This window comes from Callorhinus ursinus, unplaced genomic scaffold (assembly GCF_003265705.2).
Source record: "Callorhinus ursinus isolate GAN/ISIS: 27379988/994484 unplaced genomic scaffold, GSC_fseal_2.0 scaffold40, whole genome shotgun sequence".
NCBI classification, from domain to species: domain Eukaryota; kingdom Metazoa; phylum Chordata; class Mammalia; order Carnivora; family Otariidae; genus Callorhinus; species Callorhinus ursinus.
The window spans coordinates 11,899,819-11,918,432 of NW_027397102.1; the positions used below are offsets into that span (position 1 = coordinate 11,899,819).

At 36.6% G+C, this 18,614-nt stretch overlaps 1 protein-coding gene across 5 annotated transcripts in view; it reads right to left on the reverse strand.

Annotated features, from left to right (window-relative positions):
- The window catches only part of CHM (CHM Rab escort protein), a 208,851-nt gene extending 197,479 nt beyond the window's left edge, over positions 1–11,372 (reverse strand). For all 5 annotated transcript variants that reach the window (XR_012374805.1, XM_025878809.2, XM_025878733.2 and 2 more), the window contains exon 1: positions 11,318–11,372. Coding sequence is in view for 4 of the 5 variants with exons in the window: in XM_025878809.2 (XP_025734594.1) it covers positions 11,318–11,366 (49 nt within the window). In the remaining variant the exon portion in view is untranslated. The remainder of the gene's footprint in view (positions 1–11,317) is intronic.
- Between the last annotated feature and the right edge of the window lie 7,242 nt (positions 11,373–18,614).

Genomic DNA, 18,614 nt, shown 5'->3' on the forward strand with positions numbered 1-18,614 from the left:
CCTAAAATAAATAAATCTAAAAAAAACTTAAAAATATTTTTAATTGAAAAAATAACTAATAAAAATGCCTAAAATGCAGCAAGACAGCTCCTTTTTCATTTTCTCTTACTCTGTAAATATGGTATAATGCTAAAGAAAATATTTTAATCATATATAGCCTGATCCCTAACAATTTTTTTTCATTTTTCCCTTACTTTCGAGTCTTTGTCCACATGTATACATAAGGCAGAAAATGAAACACAAAGGGGTTAAGTAATTTGTCCAAAGTCATTTACCCAGTAAATGGTGAGTTAATATTGGAACCTAGCCACTGTGGCTCAAGTCTGTGCTCTTAAGTACTATACTTTTTCATGACATCTAAATCTCCTTGTCCATCCCCACCAAGCAACCTTACAATTCCATTTTCTGAATTACTTGATTCTCAGAAATGAGTACTTTAACTGGTAGATACCGGTAATGTTAGAAAGGTATGTTCCCTTTTGTGAATTAACTGGCATTCAGTAGCAGCTACTAAGTGTAGAAGGAATCAAAGAACTAAGAATCAAAGAAAAAGCATCATTTTTTGCAACTCCTAATGAGAATACAAATTTCTACAAGAATTACCTACTGATGTTAAAACAATTATGTGAATAGTTGGTATCAAACTGAGTATTTGTACAGTGCCAAATTAGCAATACGCAGATTATCTTCAATACACAGGGGAAACATATCCATACAACAGAAGCATCAGATTGTCATCATTCTAATCTAGGGTTAATCTTAGCAACACTCATGGTGGATCAACCGGATATGATGTGTGTTCTGGCATAATCCAACATGGCATCCAATCACTAAAGATAAATTCTAGACAAAAATTTTAACCTTGAATCCGTCAAGCCTTTAGATATAAACTCTCAGTTTACAGGAAAAACATAGGCTAGAGTAATAAAGTAACTGATACCACAAGGAAGAAAGCAGCCAAATCCAAAAGGCAGAACATTCTGTAGGATCACTGGCCCAGTCTCAACATTTCAGTCATCATTTAAAAAAAAAAGGAACTATACTAGGATAAAACAGACTTACAGGACATTAACAACCAGCAGTGCATAATACTGAATTGGATACAAATTTGTCATATTATATCAGCTATAAAGAGTATTTTGGGGTGGGTGTTTGTAGAAAGTTAAATATGGTCTGTGTACTGGAGATAAAAATGAACTGGAATGGATAGAAAGGTATTACTGACTGAAAAAGTTGTAGAATGGTATGTACAGATGACCTTATTTTGTCATGAATGTATTTATGACATTACAAATTTCCTGGGGTGGGGGAGAGGCTTGAAAAGCTGTAAACCAAAGGGCATATAAATACAATTACCTTGGTAAATAGGCATAACCTACTGAAGCTGAAGATTTGAAAACCTAGTATACAACACAATAGCAGTGTGTGTGTACATGTGAGTGTGCAGAGAGGGGGGATTACATCTGTATTCATCTGTACAGACAAATCTCACAAGCATAAAACTGGTCAACAAAAGACACAAAAAGCATACAATAGAATTCCAGAAGTTAGAGAACGATCAAAAACAGGTAAAACAATGTATTTTTTAGAGATGCATACACATGTAATAAAGACACTTTAAAAAATATAAGGGAACAATACAATTTACCATAATCATTACATCTATGGGAAAGGAAGGGAAGACAGATGATAGTGATGCACACAAGGAGCTTCTAAAGTTCTGGTAATGCTCTTTTTCTTTAACTGGGTCCTACATACACACCATTCACTTTATTATTGTTCACTGAAATAAATGTACACACATATAATACACATATTTCATTTGTACATATGTTATTTTATAATATAAATGAAATCTGTGGACCAGATCCCAGGCCACGCTGTAAGACTGCCTACTCCACCAGTTAACTGGCCTCCTGTGTGCTTTCAGAGCACTTTAAATATATTTATATTAATTTCAAATTTAACCATGATAAGCAGCTTTAAAATAGATGTCACTCTGGTAGCTTTTAAATCTACTGATTTTCTCAAAATAAATTCTCAGATCCGGAGTTACTGAGTCTAAAAGAATAAACATTTAAAATTCTTAGTACAAACTGTCAAATTACTTTGCTCAAGTGTTATCTCAATTTATAATATCATATTAATTGACAACTTCATCAACAAATTAGTTCTTACTCTTTTAATGTTTTTAATTAGGTTATTTTGCATTCAACTTATTAAGAAAAAATATTTTCCCAGCAGTCTGTTGACCATTTCTATCTTCTCTTTACATTCTCTGCCCATTTGTCTAAAGAGATCTTGATATTTTTCACAATAAATTTGGAGGTACTCATTTTCTATAATTAGTCCTGTTATGAGTTGCAAATATTTCTTTTGGTTTTCTATTTTTCAGAGTAGATGCTATAATTTTTATATACTCAAATTCTACCTTTTGTTTTTTGAGATTTCAAAGAAGTTATTTCTCTATAGATCAGATGACCTAGTCTATTCCTATTTTATAGTTCCCACTTTGAAAAAGACTACACTGAGACACTCAGATTATTGTCAGAAAGTCCAAAAATTGATCATATAGTAAAAAAAATTTTAATTTCAACTCAATGAAGAACAGATTATTAGATCAATGGTGTTAGAATAACTGGATGGTGATTTAAATGGAAAAAACCCTCATACATTAAATCAAAATAAATTTCAAGTGAATTAAAATTTAAATGTAAAAAATAAAATATTAAAAAATAAACTAAGTTAATATTTACTTAATCTTGGAAGGGAAAGCTATCTATGTATATCCAAAGGCAGTTAACAAAAGTAACACAAGTATATGTAAACCTGGTGAAATCTGAATAAGGTGATTGGGTAAGGTCAATTTCCTGGTTATGCTACAGTTATCTAGGATGTTACTCGCCATTGGGGAAACTGGGTGAAGTGTATACACTTCCCATATTATTTCTTACAACTGCATGTGAGTCTACAATTATCTCCAAATAAAAACTTTTTAGGAAGGACACTGGAAAGAATATTTGGTTGACATGGAATGATGTTCATGACATACTGTGAGGTGAAAAATAGGTTTCAAAACAGCATCTATGATAAACTTGTAAAAACAGAAAAGTAGACATATCTATATGCACACAGTGAGAAAACATCTGGAAGTACCTACATAAAAGTGTTATTAGGTTAATAACACAGCCCTTGGAGGAAAAAGATATTACCAGATTCATTCTGTCAATTAAGATGCATCCATTGTAAGTGCTGACAAATACTGAAAATTGTAGGAACCAAAAGAATAGTCAACCAAAAAAAGACAAGCTTCATAAACAGGACAATGAGTCCAATACTTGATCTTGAAAATTTAAATTGCAAGTGAAGAAAACAAAAAAAAACAAAAAAACCTAAAATGGCAAACTCCAGCACATGCACAAGCAGCCTATATGTTATTTTAACAATGATTTTATTTCAGTGGGAAACTATGTATCTTGAAGTATCTTGAAATCAATGAATAATTCATTCCTGGGAAAAACAGATTATCTCCTGAAATATGACTGTATTCTCTGATCCCATTTTTACCATTACTTTAGTGGCTGTGATTTTTATTTTCAGTTTTAAATGATAAACACAACCAGGTCATGTAGTTCACCTTCATCAGAAGGTTTGCAAGCTAACACAGATGTCATGATGTTGTAAATGATGAGTTAACATTACAAGACTTGTTGGCGTCTGGATTTTAATGTCAACAATGGTGACTCCCAAAAATGAAAGCAATTGCCAACCAAAAGCTAGGACACATTAAAATAATATTGACAGTATAAGACATTTTTTCACTTGGAAGAATCCCACAAGCTCATTCTAATAACTCAGTTTTAGCTAGAACAACTCTAAATAGTTTGACTTAGGTCAAACTTAACTAAGTCTTAGCTTATATATTTGTAAAATGGAGTTAACTAATGTACCACAGACAGGGTTATTGTGAGAATCAGATTAAATAATGCATTTTAAGAGCTTACAACAGTACTCACATATAGTAAATATTTCTCATATATTTGTTCAACAGTGTGTTGTAGGTACTAAAACTAATTCTCTGTGATCGATTTGACTTATATAGCTCATGCCAAAGTAACACAGTTCATAGAAAAATAAGGATTAGAACTCACAACTCAGTAAGTCATGGGAATGAAAGGCAGAGCATAACAAATACAGTCAATGATATTGCAATAGCAATGTAATGGGACAGACAGTAGCTACACTTGTGAACATAATCTATAACCTTGTCAAATCACGAAGTTGTGCATCTGAAACTAATGTAACTGTGTCAACTATACTCAAAATTTTTTATTTGAAAAAGAAGTCACAACTCAGCATCTTCCTAATATGCCTTTTATCTGTATGTAAAACCTGTTTCTCTACACTTTAGCTTGTGTAAATTTTCCATAATAACTTTAATTTACTTATTTGAGAAAGAGAGACAGTGACAGAGATAGCAAGAGAGCACAAGCCGGGAGGAGAGGGAGAAGCAGGCTCCACACTGATTAGGGAGCCCGGCAGGGGGCTCAATCCCAGGACCCTGGGATCATGACCTGAGCCGAAGGCAGACGCTTTACCGACTGAGTCACCCAGGCACCCCCATAATAATTATTTTAAACTCATATATAGAAAAGTAGTTTAACAAATGTGCAAATTTGGATCACAGATATATGATCCAAACATTTCAAAGCAATATACAATGATAAAACTCCATTAATTAATCGCCATTGCAACTCAATGTGAACACAAGGCTGGACAAGAAAGATATGTTAGAATACTACTCAGGGGAAAAAAAGTAGATGTTGGTACTATTCTAAATGTGATATAAACCAAATCAGTCAAGTAGTATGACTTAAACTCTTGGTAAAATCCAATATGAGATGAAATACTTACACTAAGCACCACAATGGCCTGGCTGCCCCTTGGTCTGTCTCTCTGTCTGTCTCTCTCTTTTGCCCCTGCATCTCTTATTTGCAAACTATTTTTTAAATAGCCTTAATATGATAACATGATGGCTCTCATAGTCATGCTTTGGAAAAGCACTATCTGTGATAAATCATCATCTCCTCTTACACTGCCCTTTAATAAGATTATTAGAAAAGCAAAAAGACAATAAATGAACCTTTCAAAGTATCCCTATTTTGTTGGCTACAACTGAATATCCTCAGAATGTTTCCAATCTCTCTAGCATTTCATATATATATACACACACACATATACATGTGTGTGTGTATATATATATATGAATACAAACTGATGGAGACTTTTAGTCTATTTTACTTTTAAAACCATTTATATACATATCAGGCAGAACCTAACATTTCAGTTAAAAGATTGCATTGAAACTTAATAGCAGGGCGCCAGGGTGGCTCAGTCGTTAAGCGTCTGCCTTTGGCTCAGGTCATGATCCCGGGGTCCTGGGATCGAGTCCCACATCGGGCTCCCTGCTCGGCGGGAAGTCTGCTTCTCCCTCTCCCACTGCCCCTGCTTGTGTTCCCTCTCTCACTGTGTCTCTGTTTGTCAAATAAATAAAATCCTTAAAAAAAAAAAAAAGAAATCCTTCATATAGACCATTATTATCATCAGCCTTTAAAAAAAAAAAGAAACTGAATAGCAGGTGACTTAGCATGAGTAACAGGTCAATTATATGGAATTATAATTATTTCTGTGCATTGGGATTTTATGTTAAACATGAGAATATGATGGTGAGCAGCCGTATTTGATTTTAATTGCTGTAGACTGAGTTATCCAAAACATCATGAGATCACTAGAGAAAATGCCATGAGGCATGGGAGATGAAAATGATGCTGCAGAGGGAGCTCTGGTAACAGATGTAGCTCTGAGGAATTGGCTCAAACTTATGATTTACAGGGAAGGGTAAGTCTCTCCCAAAGAGTCTTCTCCAGAGTTGGATAACTCCCTTTACTTTCCTAGCTCCTGAGAGCAAAACAGACATACTTTTCCATCAATAAATGCCTGAAGAATTACAAAGCATTTTTCAGAACAGGAAAATATGTGGGCTTTCTTTAGCTCCTTCAGCATTCTTATACTGACGAAGAGTTTCATACTATGCCCCAAATAAGATAAATCTGTTCAAAATCTTTAGACAAAACAAAATGACAAATAATTCAAGCTGATGAATGAAAGAGAAAAAAAGAAAAAACAGAAAACCTGTAAACCCACAAGATAAGAAATCTGTTAGAAATAGTGGTAATAGACATACAAAGGTCTTTCCTACCAACCAGCCAATGGGAAGAGGAGGAAGATGACTCAGACACCTGAATCTTTCTGTTGCTTTCCATGGAAAGCCCTTCCTGGGAAGCATTCAAGCAGCAACAGTGATGATAAAAGCACCTGGGAATGGCATTATGGGGCATAAAAATCAACTACATTTTCTGAGCACTAACTAAGCATCTTACAGGAATTATTTCATTGAATTCTCAACACAGTTCTGTGAGATTTATTCTCATATAGAAATGAAAAAACTGAAACTTAGACATTAAGGGACATGTGTAAGGTGGTACAAGAGACACAGCTGATTCAAACCCAATCTGTCTCATTTCAGAACCACATTGTCAATCACTACAGTATCACTACACTGCTCAAATGAGATACATACATGTCAAAGTAAATAAAATATATGAATGGTATAGCATTTGTAAAACTAAAGAGTTTTGAAATATCATATTCATTATTATTCATTGTTATTCAGTTAATATTCTCTAGACTTTAAGACTTTTTGCCCGACAACCCCCAAAAATATCTACATATATATGGATATATTTTACACAGTGATCTATTACGCACACATGAAATATTTGTTTCATAAAACTATATTCATCCTTACTACATGTAATGTATTCTGATATATTCTACTCTACCTCTTTTTTTTAATGCTAGAATTGATTTCATGACCCACAAATAGGTGGCATCTTGCCACAGAAAAAAATCATAACTCAACTCTGGACAATAGGTGTATGTATGTTTGGAAATACAGACAGAGGAAATATGGGCATCCTGTCATGTTAGAAACATACACAGACATCCTGGGAGAAGAGTAAATTAAGATATAGTATTTGGTAAATATGTTTTCACAAAACCTCCCACAGTACTACTATTCCCCAACGCCTGGAGAAGTGAAGTTATACCACCACCATCATAAGCATTATAGTCAATGAGCTGCCAGCCAAAGCTGACATTATGATTCTCAAACAACATCAAAGAATGGAAGCATGCTACCTCCATGACCTTCCTGATACAGGCAGTTTACTGTTTGCAAGAAAATCTTTCTGAGCCATTTTGATACCCAAATTTCCGAAGTATATTAAACACTGACCTGACTCCTTAAAAGGACTATACAGAATTTAGCCTTTTCAAAGACCCAGGGTCATACTTACGCAGACACAACAGTCAGCTGGTAGATAGGTCACCTAATTCAAATCTCCCACTTTACAGATGAACAACCTGGCTTCCCAAGAGGTGATGCAATTTGCCCAAAGTCACCCAGTAGAAGGGTCAAGTGATTCCCATTACACCATTCTGCCACACCTGTTACTGTACTATGTCGAGCACTATCTAGGAAAGTAGTCACAATTTAGGAGCATCTCCCATGTTTGTTATTTTGGTTACCTCATTTCTTTCTCCATAATCTTTAGCAATAAAACTTTTAAATCAAAAAGGATCTATGTGTTTATCCTCTGCAGGAAAAATTTTAAGCTAGCCCACTCCATAGCCCATCTTAGGGAAAGAACCCCCAAAATATAATTGTGTGGTGTACTTCAGAAAGGAAAGGAATGCAGACTGAATCCTTATGTGGTCTTCAGAAAGCAAGAAGGATGCAACGAAAAGCCCACGTTGGCTTAAGAACAGTTCTGTGGATGTGACTATCAGGAACCCCAGTCTCTGAAAACAGGCAACACAGTAAACTTCATAAAGGCAGGGACTAGGTTCTCAGTAAATGTGGGTTGAATACTCTGAAAAATTTGTCACTATACAAACTGGTCCCAGGCCATTTTACTGTCTGACACAGGCTTGCACTTTAGGGTGTTTGTCTCTTCCCTTTCCCATTAGGATATGAACTATCACTTATATCTAATGACATCCCCCAAACACAGCTTTTACAGAAGTTAAGGATGTTTCTAATATGCTCTGAGCACACTGGAATTTCTAAAATACGAATATGCTCTAAGTGAGGGCCTAAAGGATTCCACTATGTAAGAAGCATGCCAATGTTATCACAGCTCTCCTAATTTCCATCTTGCCCGCTCTTCTGTTGAACTGTTGTCTCTGATGCAGATTACACAGATGTCACCTCCAATGAGGTGTTATGTTATTGGGACTATTTTTGTCCTGAAACCAATGATACTTCTCTACAACCCATCATTCCAATGTCTTTTTAAATGGCAAAATATCTTGAAAATTACAACTGTGTACCCAAACTGAAAGCCACTTCCTAGAACATCACTTACATCCAGTTTTGTCCACCCCTTTAAGACTCCAGATGGCCCCCCTTCCTTATTCCATTTTCTTCTATATTTTTCACAGCTCAAATAGTTGATTTTATCCCTCTGCCTTTGGGTGTTTGACAGATATTTCCTCTATTTTGTAATCAGAAAGAAATGGACATAACTAAGAAAATACATACCAAACTTTATCTTCCCATAATCTCTTCAAAACATGACCCTAAGGAAAATCTTATGATATGAAAAGTAAAGAAAAAAAAAACTAAATCAAGGACAAAGGGATTTAAATATTATCTACAGATGTTTTTACTTGAAGCAATTGTCTTTTGAAATAGAGCTAAATCTACTAAAAGAAAAATTACATTTCATAGCCTATTTCTTGTTTGTGATACATGCATGATTAATTCCGCTTTTGTCAGTAAAACTGAATCTAAGAAATGCTGCTTTTCCTAAGATTTACTCAAGCCAGTATTTAGTAGTGCGAACATATATATACATATATTTTTAAGTAGGCTCCATGCCCAATGTGGAGCCCAACTGTGGGGCTTGAACTCAATGACCCTGAGATCAAGACCTGAGCTGAGATCAAGAGTTAGACGCTTAACCGACTGAGCCATCTAGGTGCCCCTAATGCAAACATTTTTAAGGCTACTTTCAGCAAACTATTTCAGAAGAAAAATATTCCAAACACATTAATAATTCCAATTAAGTAATGACTGGAATTATTAGAATCATTTGGGAAATGACTTATCCAATTTTTCCATTTTAACATACCTAAAAACGAAGCTTCATAACATAAATTTATGCAACGTGCTTGATAAACTCAGAGTATGTTCACCATTAAGTGATATGAAAAACATAACTTACGATTAACTTCAAATAATTTCTTCCCATACTTTGAGAAATACTACTACCCTCATTGGAATAAGTCTAAAATGAATCTTTTTCTAAAAACACCAGATGCCACCTAATGCAATTTTCTGTATCACTCACAGTATCTTCTTACCTCTACCATAACGGACTCTAACAGGATGAATATAGTCCATATTATGATCTGAACCAGGAAGCAACTATTTAAGAATTAACGGCATTTAATAACAGGAATTAGCACTCTTACCAATTAAAATTTGAATCCAGGTAAGAAAAATCTTATAATAATTCAAAAAATTTTAAAAACACCCCAAGTTCCTAGCTAACAAAAAAGAAAGGCAATAATATAGAATCCAAGTATGGTATAACAACTATTCAAAAATGGATGTTGTTCTCCATTTTAGGATAGACTGGAGAAAACATCCAACATTTGTTCACAGCAGCTGCAGCCAAGTTATCTGCAGTCATGCAGTTTTCAGAATGGCAATAAACATGTCTTTGTTGTCCTGAGACCACTTACCCAGGTGCAACTAGAATAAGAGAATTTTTGGTTAGACAATACCTGAAAGACCAGTTTACCCTTTCTGTGTTTAAAAACAAGAAGACTGAGGCTCAGAGAGATTAAGTGCCCTAGCAATTCAAACAGCTATTTAAAGGCCAAGCAAGGTCTAGAAACAACCTTTCTCAATTATTTCTACTAATATGGGTTAACTCTTAAGGTCTGAAGCACTGATTCTCCTTCTGAGATGGAATGGGCCTTTGGAAATCTACCAGCTGTGTGATCTTGAGTACACAGCAACCTAAGGCCCCTTTTCCTCGTCTGCAAAGTGTAGAGAATACCTACTCTAAGGAGGTTGTTGTGAGGATTACAAACAGCTTCTAAAGTGCTTAGCACATCAATTAGCAAATAATAAGCATTCAAAACCAGGTAGCTATTATTTTTACTCCCGCCCTGGAAACATGGATGCCCCCGCTGTTTGAGAAGACAACAAACTCCATTCGTTAACACAATGGACAGGTTCTCATCCACCAGAGCTTCTCCGACCTACCACATTCTGCAAACAGGAGAAAGCCCCACTCAACAACCTACTTCACGCCTTCTAAAATCCGCCCTTTACACTATTAAGAAAAACAAAATACCAACTGCTGCCAAATGTCTTCTGCCACGTGCCGTACGTTGAATTTGTCAACTAGAAATTGCAGGGTTCTGACTCCATCCAAAACATGGAGAATAAATGATGGGTAAACGAGGGGAAGATAAGGTCACACACCTGAAATGGAATTCACAGAAGCTTCTTCTCAGCTCATTTAGTTGTGAGTTGATAGGTGGGTGACAGAAAGCAAAACGCTATCTTTCAGCATCATAAAGCAGGAATGGCTACCTCAACAAAATACAATTCCCTAGGCTTGTCAACACAATAGAAAAGAATCCGTGTCCTGTCCTAGTAAATTAATACGCACACGGGCAACAGCTGAGCACCTTTCTCGAAAACCTGAAGACTAAACTGTATCCGAGCTGCACTACACCCTAGGACTACATAAATATATGTAAAATTCCTACGAAAGGGCGAGACAATGATGGGGAATATCACCTTGAAATCAACAAGGAAGGAATCATGTCATGCCAAAGGCGTTTCCTTCGATAAAATCCCGACCCTCCATTCTCATGACACTACAAACACACCTCCCTCTAAGGAAATTACAGAATCACCCGCAGCAACCAACCTCAGCAATCGGCATCGACCAGATCGCCCCCTACTCAAATGGCGCTAAGTACCGTGAGTCCAAGCCCCTCCCTGGAGCCGCCAAGTCCCGCGCTGACTCCACACTACCTCACTTCCTTCCCGTCCTCCCTCCCATCCTCAACCCCCGGCATTTCTCGCCAACCCTCACCACTGACAGAGAAGGTAAGAACGAGATAGATTTCCTACACTTTGTTCGGGGAGTACCAGAGCCACACATACCCGTCCCTATTACGATCACATCAAACTCCGAAGGGAGAGTATCCGCCATCTTGAAAGGAAATGTGTCATGTGACTATTGCTTGTGGAAATGAGATCTAGTCAGGCGTTGCCCTGGTAGAAGGCGGAAGGAAAAACAGTGCATTCTGGATATTGTAGTTCTTGGTGGCCGGTCCAGGTAGGCGGCTACAGCATTTTATTTGAAATGTTTACGCGAATGTTAAAAGCTCAGTTTATTTTCCAGGCTGAGTGCAGTAGCGCGTTTAGCCTGGAGGTTTGGGGTAGTAATGAGATGGAGATTTTTGCTCTGCTAGCTAGGTTGAATGGGAAAACCTGGGTACCCCTTGACAATGATGAAGCAAGAATTGTTGGGATAGATGAAGGGCGGAATGAAATTGAAAGGGGATTGGTCTGTGAACAAAGGAAATTTTCATTCCAGCCTGGTAACTTGTTTCCCCCAGTGTGTGTGCACTTTCGTTTTGGCCCCCCGAAGCATCATTTTTCGCACCAATTCTTTCAAACTATATCCTGTATCTTTTTCGTCTCCATTATCTCCCCAATGAAAACCCACGAAAAACCTCTCTCCTTAGTTTCGCCACAATGAAACCTAAATTGCGTCTGTATTTGTTCTAGTTAGTCCACGCAGCCACCCGGCAGTATATTTTTACAAAATTGGCTTTGCTTTACAGGAGGGAAAAAAAGATATGAAAGCATAGTAGTTGCTTGATAAGCGTTTATTGGTTCTGAATCTGGTTTTTTATACGTATACAAGGAGTCCATACAAGATTCTTCTGATAAACTTTTGCAGAAATGATCAAGGTAAAATGGCCTTTATATTAAAGTGATTGTATTTGATGAGGGGTTTTAGGGTTCATTGTAGTTATTTTAGTTATTTTACAAGAGTTTCAAAATAATTAAGGAGAGAAAGAATTCCAAAAGAGAAAGTGCCAGTAGTTGACCTTCCCTTACACCACCTGTCCGCTGAACTGTTTGTGGTTTCCCAGTCACACTGTTTTTCCTTTAGCATGGAATGATATTCCCATACTCCAGCTAACATATCCTTAATATTCAGTTCAGGTTCTACCACCTCCTCCTTTTATCTCCTCACTATATTGGGTTAAATTTCCCTATGTAGTGCTAACACCCTGTCATAGCCTCCCATATTGCACTGAAATTATTTGCATTATGTTGGTTCCTATACAGTTAACACAGCCCCACACATACAAAAATATACACCTAGATATATAACAACCTAAATTTTAAGTCCCTCTATAACAGGGACAGGGCCTTACTTATCTTTTTACCCCCTGCATCTAATATGAGCCTGTTGCTTAATAGGAATGCCAGTCAGTGTTTGCTGAACTGAGCTCAGTTCTGACTCCCCTAATAGATGGTAAGTACTATGAATACAGGGACTAAGTCTTCATCTTTATATCTGCCCACAACTATCATGTTTCTTATATATTGAAGATGCTCAATACATGTTTGTTACTTTGTTAAGGTTCCATGAAAATTCTTTAAAATTGTATTTTACCGGGTTTGGGTTTTGTTTTGTTTTGCTGCCTTTTGCCATAATCTTTAGCAATATTTTACATGTTTCATTAATTTCTTTTATGGACTATCTGGATGTATTGAACAATTCTCTTGTGATATAGTCCTTTGATGAATATTTTGTGTAAGATACTCCTCTAAGAAATGTAATGTATTGTTCAGTAAATCACTCTGCCATTTGCCTTGATATGGAAAGAAAGTTTTGAGTACTATCAGAAGTGAAATAGATCTTATCCATGAGACTCTTAATACCACCAGTGGAAATGAAAATTAATAGGTTTCCCAAAGTAAACACAGGGAACTTCAAAATCTCTAACAGAAGCTATGGATGGGTGGTTAAAAACATGATAAATTAAGGTATCTCTATCTTACTTTGGCGATATGTGTATATGTGTGTATATACATATCTTTTTCAATATGAGTATATCTAACTTTCTATGGACTCAGAAACTTTCTAACAAATAGACACAATGTGAAGACACAACTTATTATTTCATTCAATTTTCCTTAAATATTTATTGAATACCTACCATGTGCAAGGCACTGATTTAGATGCTGGAATTACAGCAACGAGTAAAACAGACAAAAACCCCTGACATCATGAAGTTTACATCTAGTGGGGTATAAAACAAAATAAACAAGTAATATTACTCTGCTGTGCTAATTTTCCAATATGTTTTGCCCCAAATAGGAAATTCCTTTTATTCTGAAGCTAGAAAGCAGGACCCTCAGAAAGATAAAATTGCCACCCTGTGTTTTAGCTGTCCTCTATCACACCCTCTCTGAGTATGAAAAATATGATTATGTTAGAAAAAAATAAAGCCTCTGCATGGAGAAAATGCTCAAAATACCTTTTCTGTCAAATGCATTTTTATAGATCTTCTGCAAAGTAAAGATGAATATAGGGGTTGATAATGTCATTAAAATAGCATGAAGCAAAGCAGCTTAATTGCTGTCCATTCTATTATTCTAAGGACATCTGTTTTTGAGAACTGAAATATTTTATTTGGATAAGTCATAGTACAATGAGATGACGGATACAAATTGACTTACCCTGTTAAATCACTGAGATCCTAATTTTGTACTTAATGGTTTCCTGAGTTGAAAAACCATGATTCCCTGAACATTTACCTTGTATTCAGAAGCTTACATAACTGTGGGATCTGATGTGTCATCTTTTTACAAACCAGTTATTTAACGGTCTCTATCCCTGGGCTTTCCTTTGAGCTCCAGATCCAGATATCCAAGCCCTTACTCAACATCTCTTCTGAACATGTCCAGTACCAAACTCCTGAACATTTCAGCCCCACTCCCAAACCTCTTCATCCAGTGTTCCCTACCTTAGAAATGGTACCACCTTCTAATCAGTTACTGAAGTCAAAAACCTTAAGAATCGTCCTTGATATATCATTCTCTTTCACTCTTAAGCCAATTTCATCAGCAAATCTTGCCAGATCTGTCTCAAAGTTATATTGGAAACATACCCACCTCACAATCTGGACTGCCCATATAATCTCTTACCTGGACTACTACAATAAGTCCCAGCTGGACCCCTCATTTATGCTTGCTTCCCTTCAGTCCACTGTCTACACTGCAGGTAAACTTTTAAAAATTCAAATATAGGGGTGCCTGGCTGGCTCAGTTGGTGGAGCATGTGACTCTTGGTCTCAGGGTTGTGAGTTCAAGCCCCGCATTGAATGTAGAGATTACTTAAAAATAAAATCTTTTTTAAAAATTTCAAATCTAATTATGTCCTCCCCTCCCTAAAACTTGCATGATTTCCCTTGCTCTAAAAATACACTCCAAAATTTTAAACATGGTCTAAAAGTCCCTGCTGAACTTTCTAGGCTCATATACCTCTCACCCTTGTCTTTCTAAGCTCCAGCCATATTGTCTCTCCATTTTGTCTGATACCCCATGCTCCTTCCTGCTTCAGGACCTTCATTCATATTCTTCCATGTGCCTGAGGTGCACTTTTGTCCTTCTCCCTTTCTTCTACTTTAATCCTACTCATTTTGCAGTTCATTCAAAACATCATTTTCTCTGGCGAGTCTTCATCTAGTCCTCAGTCTGCCTTAAGTCTCCTATACTCCTTTGTTGAACTTTTCATGATTGGAAATATCAAATTGCTTATGCAATTTCTTATTTCATATCTGTTATCCTCCTAGGATGTAAGTTACACAAAGGCAAGGACTGTGCCTATATTGTTCACCATTATATTTCTAATACATCACTCAGTGCCTAGCACATAATAGGCACTCAAAAATATCTGCTGAAATCCCACTTCTGTGTATATATCCAAAGCAAATAAAATACTATCTCAGAAAGATATCTGCACTCCCATGTTCATTGCAACATTATTCACAGTAGCCAAGATATGGGAACAACTTAAGTGTTCATCAACAGATGAATGATATATATATCCATATATATATGTATATATATATATATAAAATTTATATAAAGGAATACTATTCAGCCCTTAAAAAGAAAGAAATTCTGCCACTTGTAATGACATGGATGAATCTAGAGAACATTATGCTAAAGTGAAATAAGCCAGACACAGACAAATATCGCATGATCTCATTTATATGTGGAATCTAAAAAATATGTATTTTTAAGTCAAACTCACAGTAACAGAGAGTAGAATGATGGTTACCAGAGAGAGGCTGGGGGTAGAGGAAAGGGGAACATATTGATCAAAGGGTACAAAATTTCTGTTGTAACATGAATAAATTCTGGAGACCTAATATGCAGTATGGTGACTATAGTCAAAAATGTATACTTGAAATTTACTAAGATTATAGATTTCAAGTGTTCTTACCACAAAAAAGGTAACTATGGGAGGTGATGGATATGTTAATCAGTTTGATTGTGCTAATCATTTCACATCATATATATCAAAACATTACATCATACACCTTAAATATATACAATTTTTATTTGTCAAAAATAAGTGATTTTTTAAATCTGTTGAATGAATTGGTATATAATAAGGTGCAGGAAGTCTTCAGGAAACCACACATGAGTACTATTTTAAATGAGAATAAAATGAGTTGATTGCCCAGTAAACTTATTTCATCAGCTGGTTTTGTGTTTATAATTGAACAATACACATGTGGTTAATAAACAATCCAACTAGCAAAAGATCATACAAAAACTCGTAAGACTGAGAAGTCTCCATACCCTCCTAGCCCCACCCCCAGGTTGTCCTCCCCAGAGATATTATCCATTTCTTGTGAATCCTGCTAGAGATTGTGTATGTGTATGCGTGTGTGTGTGTGTGTGTGTGTGTGTGTGTGTGTGTGTAAGGGAAGCAGTAATCCCTTTATTTCTTTTTTGACACAAATGGTAGCATGCTATAAACATTATTCCTCACCTTACACCTGTATATTTTACTTATTATATTTAGGAGATCTTGGGTTCTCAGAACGTGTTGACACACCTCATTTTTAATACTTATCTATAATTCCATTATATGAATAGAGCATGATTTATTTAATATTCCTCTATTGATGGGTATTTAGTTCTTTTCTAGACTTTTGCTACTACAAATGGTACTGCAATGAACATCCTTTACTTAGGCACTATAGGATAATGGTTATGAGTTCAGATTCTTGGCCAGACTTCCTAGATTGGAGTCCCACTTTCATCACTTACCGATTGAATGGCCTCAGATAAGTTACTTAACCTCTCTGAATCCGTTTCCTCATAGGTAAAGTGACAACAATATTACTTAACCCTCCATGATGGTTATGAGGGATAAATAAAGTACTTAACACTATATTTGACTGGTAGTAAGCACTCAAATATTAGTAGTATTAAGTAGGAGTAGCAGCAGCAGTAGTCATTGTGAGCATATGGGAGATAACCAACTTTCACCCATCAGACTGGCAAAATGAAACCATTTGATAACATACAGTATTGGTAAAGTTCTGGGGGAGCAGTCTCACTCATACACTGCTAATGGAAGTGGAAATGGATATAATTTCTTTCTTTAAAAAAAAGACTTTTTTTTTATTTTTTATTGTTATGTTAATCACCATATATTACATCATTAGTTTTTGATGCAGTGTTCCATGATTCATTGTTTGTTCATAACACCCAGTGCTCCATGCAGAACGTGCCCTCCTCAATACCCATCACCAGGATAACCCATCCCCCTCCCCCCTCCCCTCTAGAACCCTCAGTTTGTTTTTCAGAGTCCATCATCTCTCATGGTTCGTCTCCCCCTCTGACATACTCCCCTTTTCTTCCTCTCCTGTTATCTTCTTCTTTTTCTTTTTTCTTAAAATATGTTGCATTATTTGTTTCAAAAGTACAGATCTGTGATTCAACAGTCTTGCACAATTCACAGCGCTCACCGTAGCACATACCCTCCCCAATGTCTATCACCCAGCCACCCCATCCCTCCCACCCCCAACCACTCCAGTAACACTCAGTTTGTTTCCTGAGATTAAGAATTCCTCATATCAGTGAGGTCATGTGATACATGTCTTTCTCTGATTGACTTATTTCACTCAGCATAACACCCTCCAGTTCCATCCACGTCGTTGCAAATGGCAAGATCTCATTCCTTTTGATGGCTGCATAATATTCCATTGTGTATATATACCACTTCTTCTTTATCCATTCATCTATCGATGGGCATCTTGGCTCTTTCCACAGTTTGGCTATTGTGGACATTGCTGCTATAAACATTGGGGTGCACGTACCCCTTCGGGTCCCTACATTTGTATCTTTGGGGTAAATACCCAGTAGTGCAATTGCTGGATCGAACGGTAGCTCTAATTTCAACTGTTTGAGGAACCTCCATACTGTTTTCCAGAGGGGTTGCACCAGCTTGCATTCCCACCAACAGTGTAGAAGGGTTCCCCTTTCTCCACATCCCCGCCAACATCTGTTGTTCCCTGACTTGTTAATTTTAGCCATTCTGACGGGTGTGAGGTGGTATCTCATTGAGGTTTTGATTTGGATTTCCCTGATGCCGAGCGATGTGGAGCACTTTTTCATGTGCCTGTTGGCCATTTGGATGTCTTCTTTGGAGAAATGTCTGTTCATGTCTTCTGCCCATTTCTTGATTGGATTATTTGTTCTTTGGGTGTTGAGTTTGATAAGTTCTTTATAGACTTTGGATACTAGCCCTTTATCTGATATGTCATTTGCAAATATTTTCTCCCATTCTGTCGGTTGTCTTTTGGTTTTGTGGACTGTTTCTTTTGCTGTGCAAAAGCTTTTTATCTTGATGAAATCCCAATAGTTCATTTTTGCCCGGGCTTCCCGTGCCTTTGGCGATGTTTCTAAGAAGAAGTTGCTGCGGCTAAGGTCGAAAAGGTTGCTACCTGTGTTCTCCTTTAGGATTTTGATGGACTCCTGTCTCACGTTTAGGTCTTTCAACCATTTGGAGTCTATTTTTGTGTGTGGTGTAAGGAAATGGTCCAGTTTCATTCTTCTGCATGTGGCTGTCCAATTTTCCCAACACCATTTGTTGAAGAGACTGTCTTTTTGCCATTGGACATTCTTTCCTGCTTTGTCAAAAATAAGTTGACCATAGAGTTGAGGGTCCATTTCTGGGCTCTCGATTCTGTTCCATTGATCTATGTGTCTGTTTTTGTGCCAGTACCATACTGTCTTGATGATGACAGCTTTGTAACAGAGCTGGAAGTCCGGAATTGTGATGCCGCCAGCTTTGCTTTTCTTTTTCAGCATTCCTCTGGCTATTCTGGGTCTCTTCTGGTTCCATACAAAT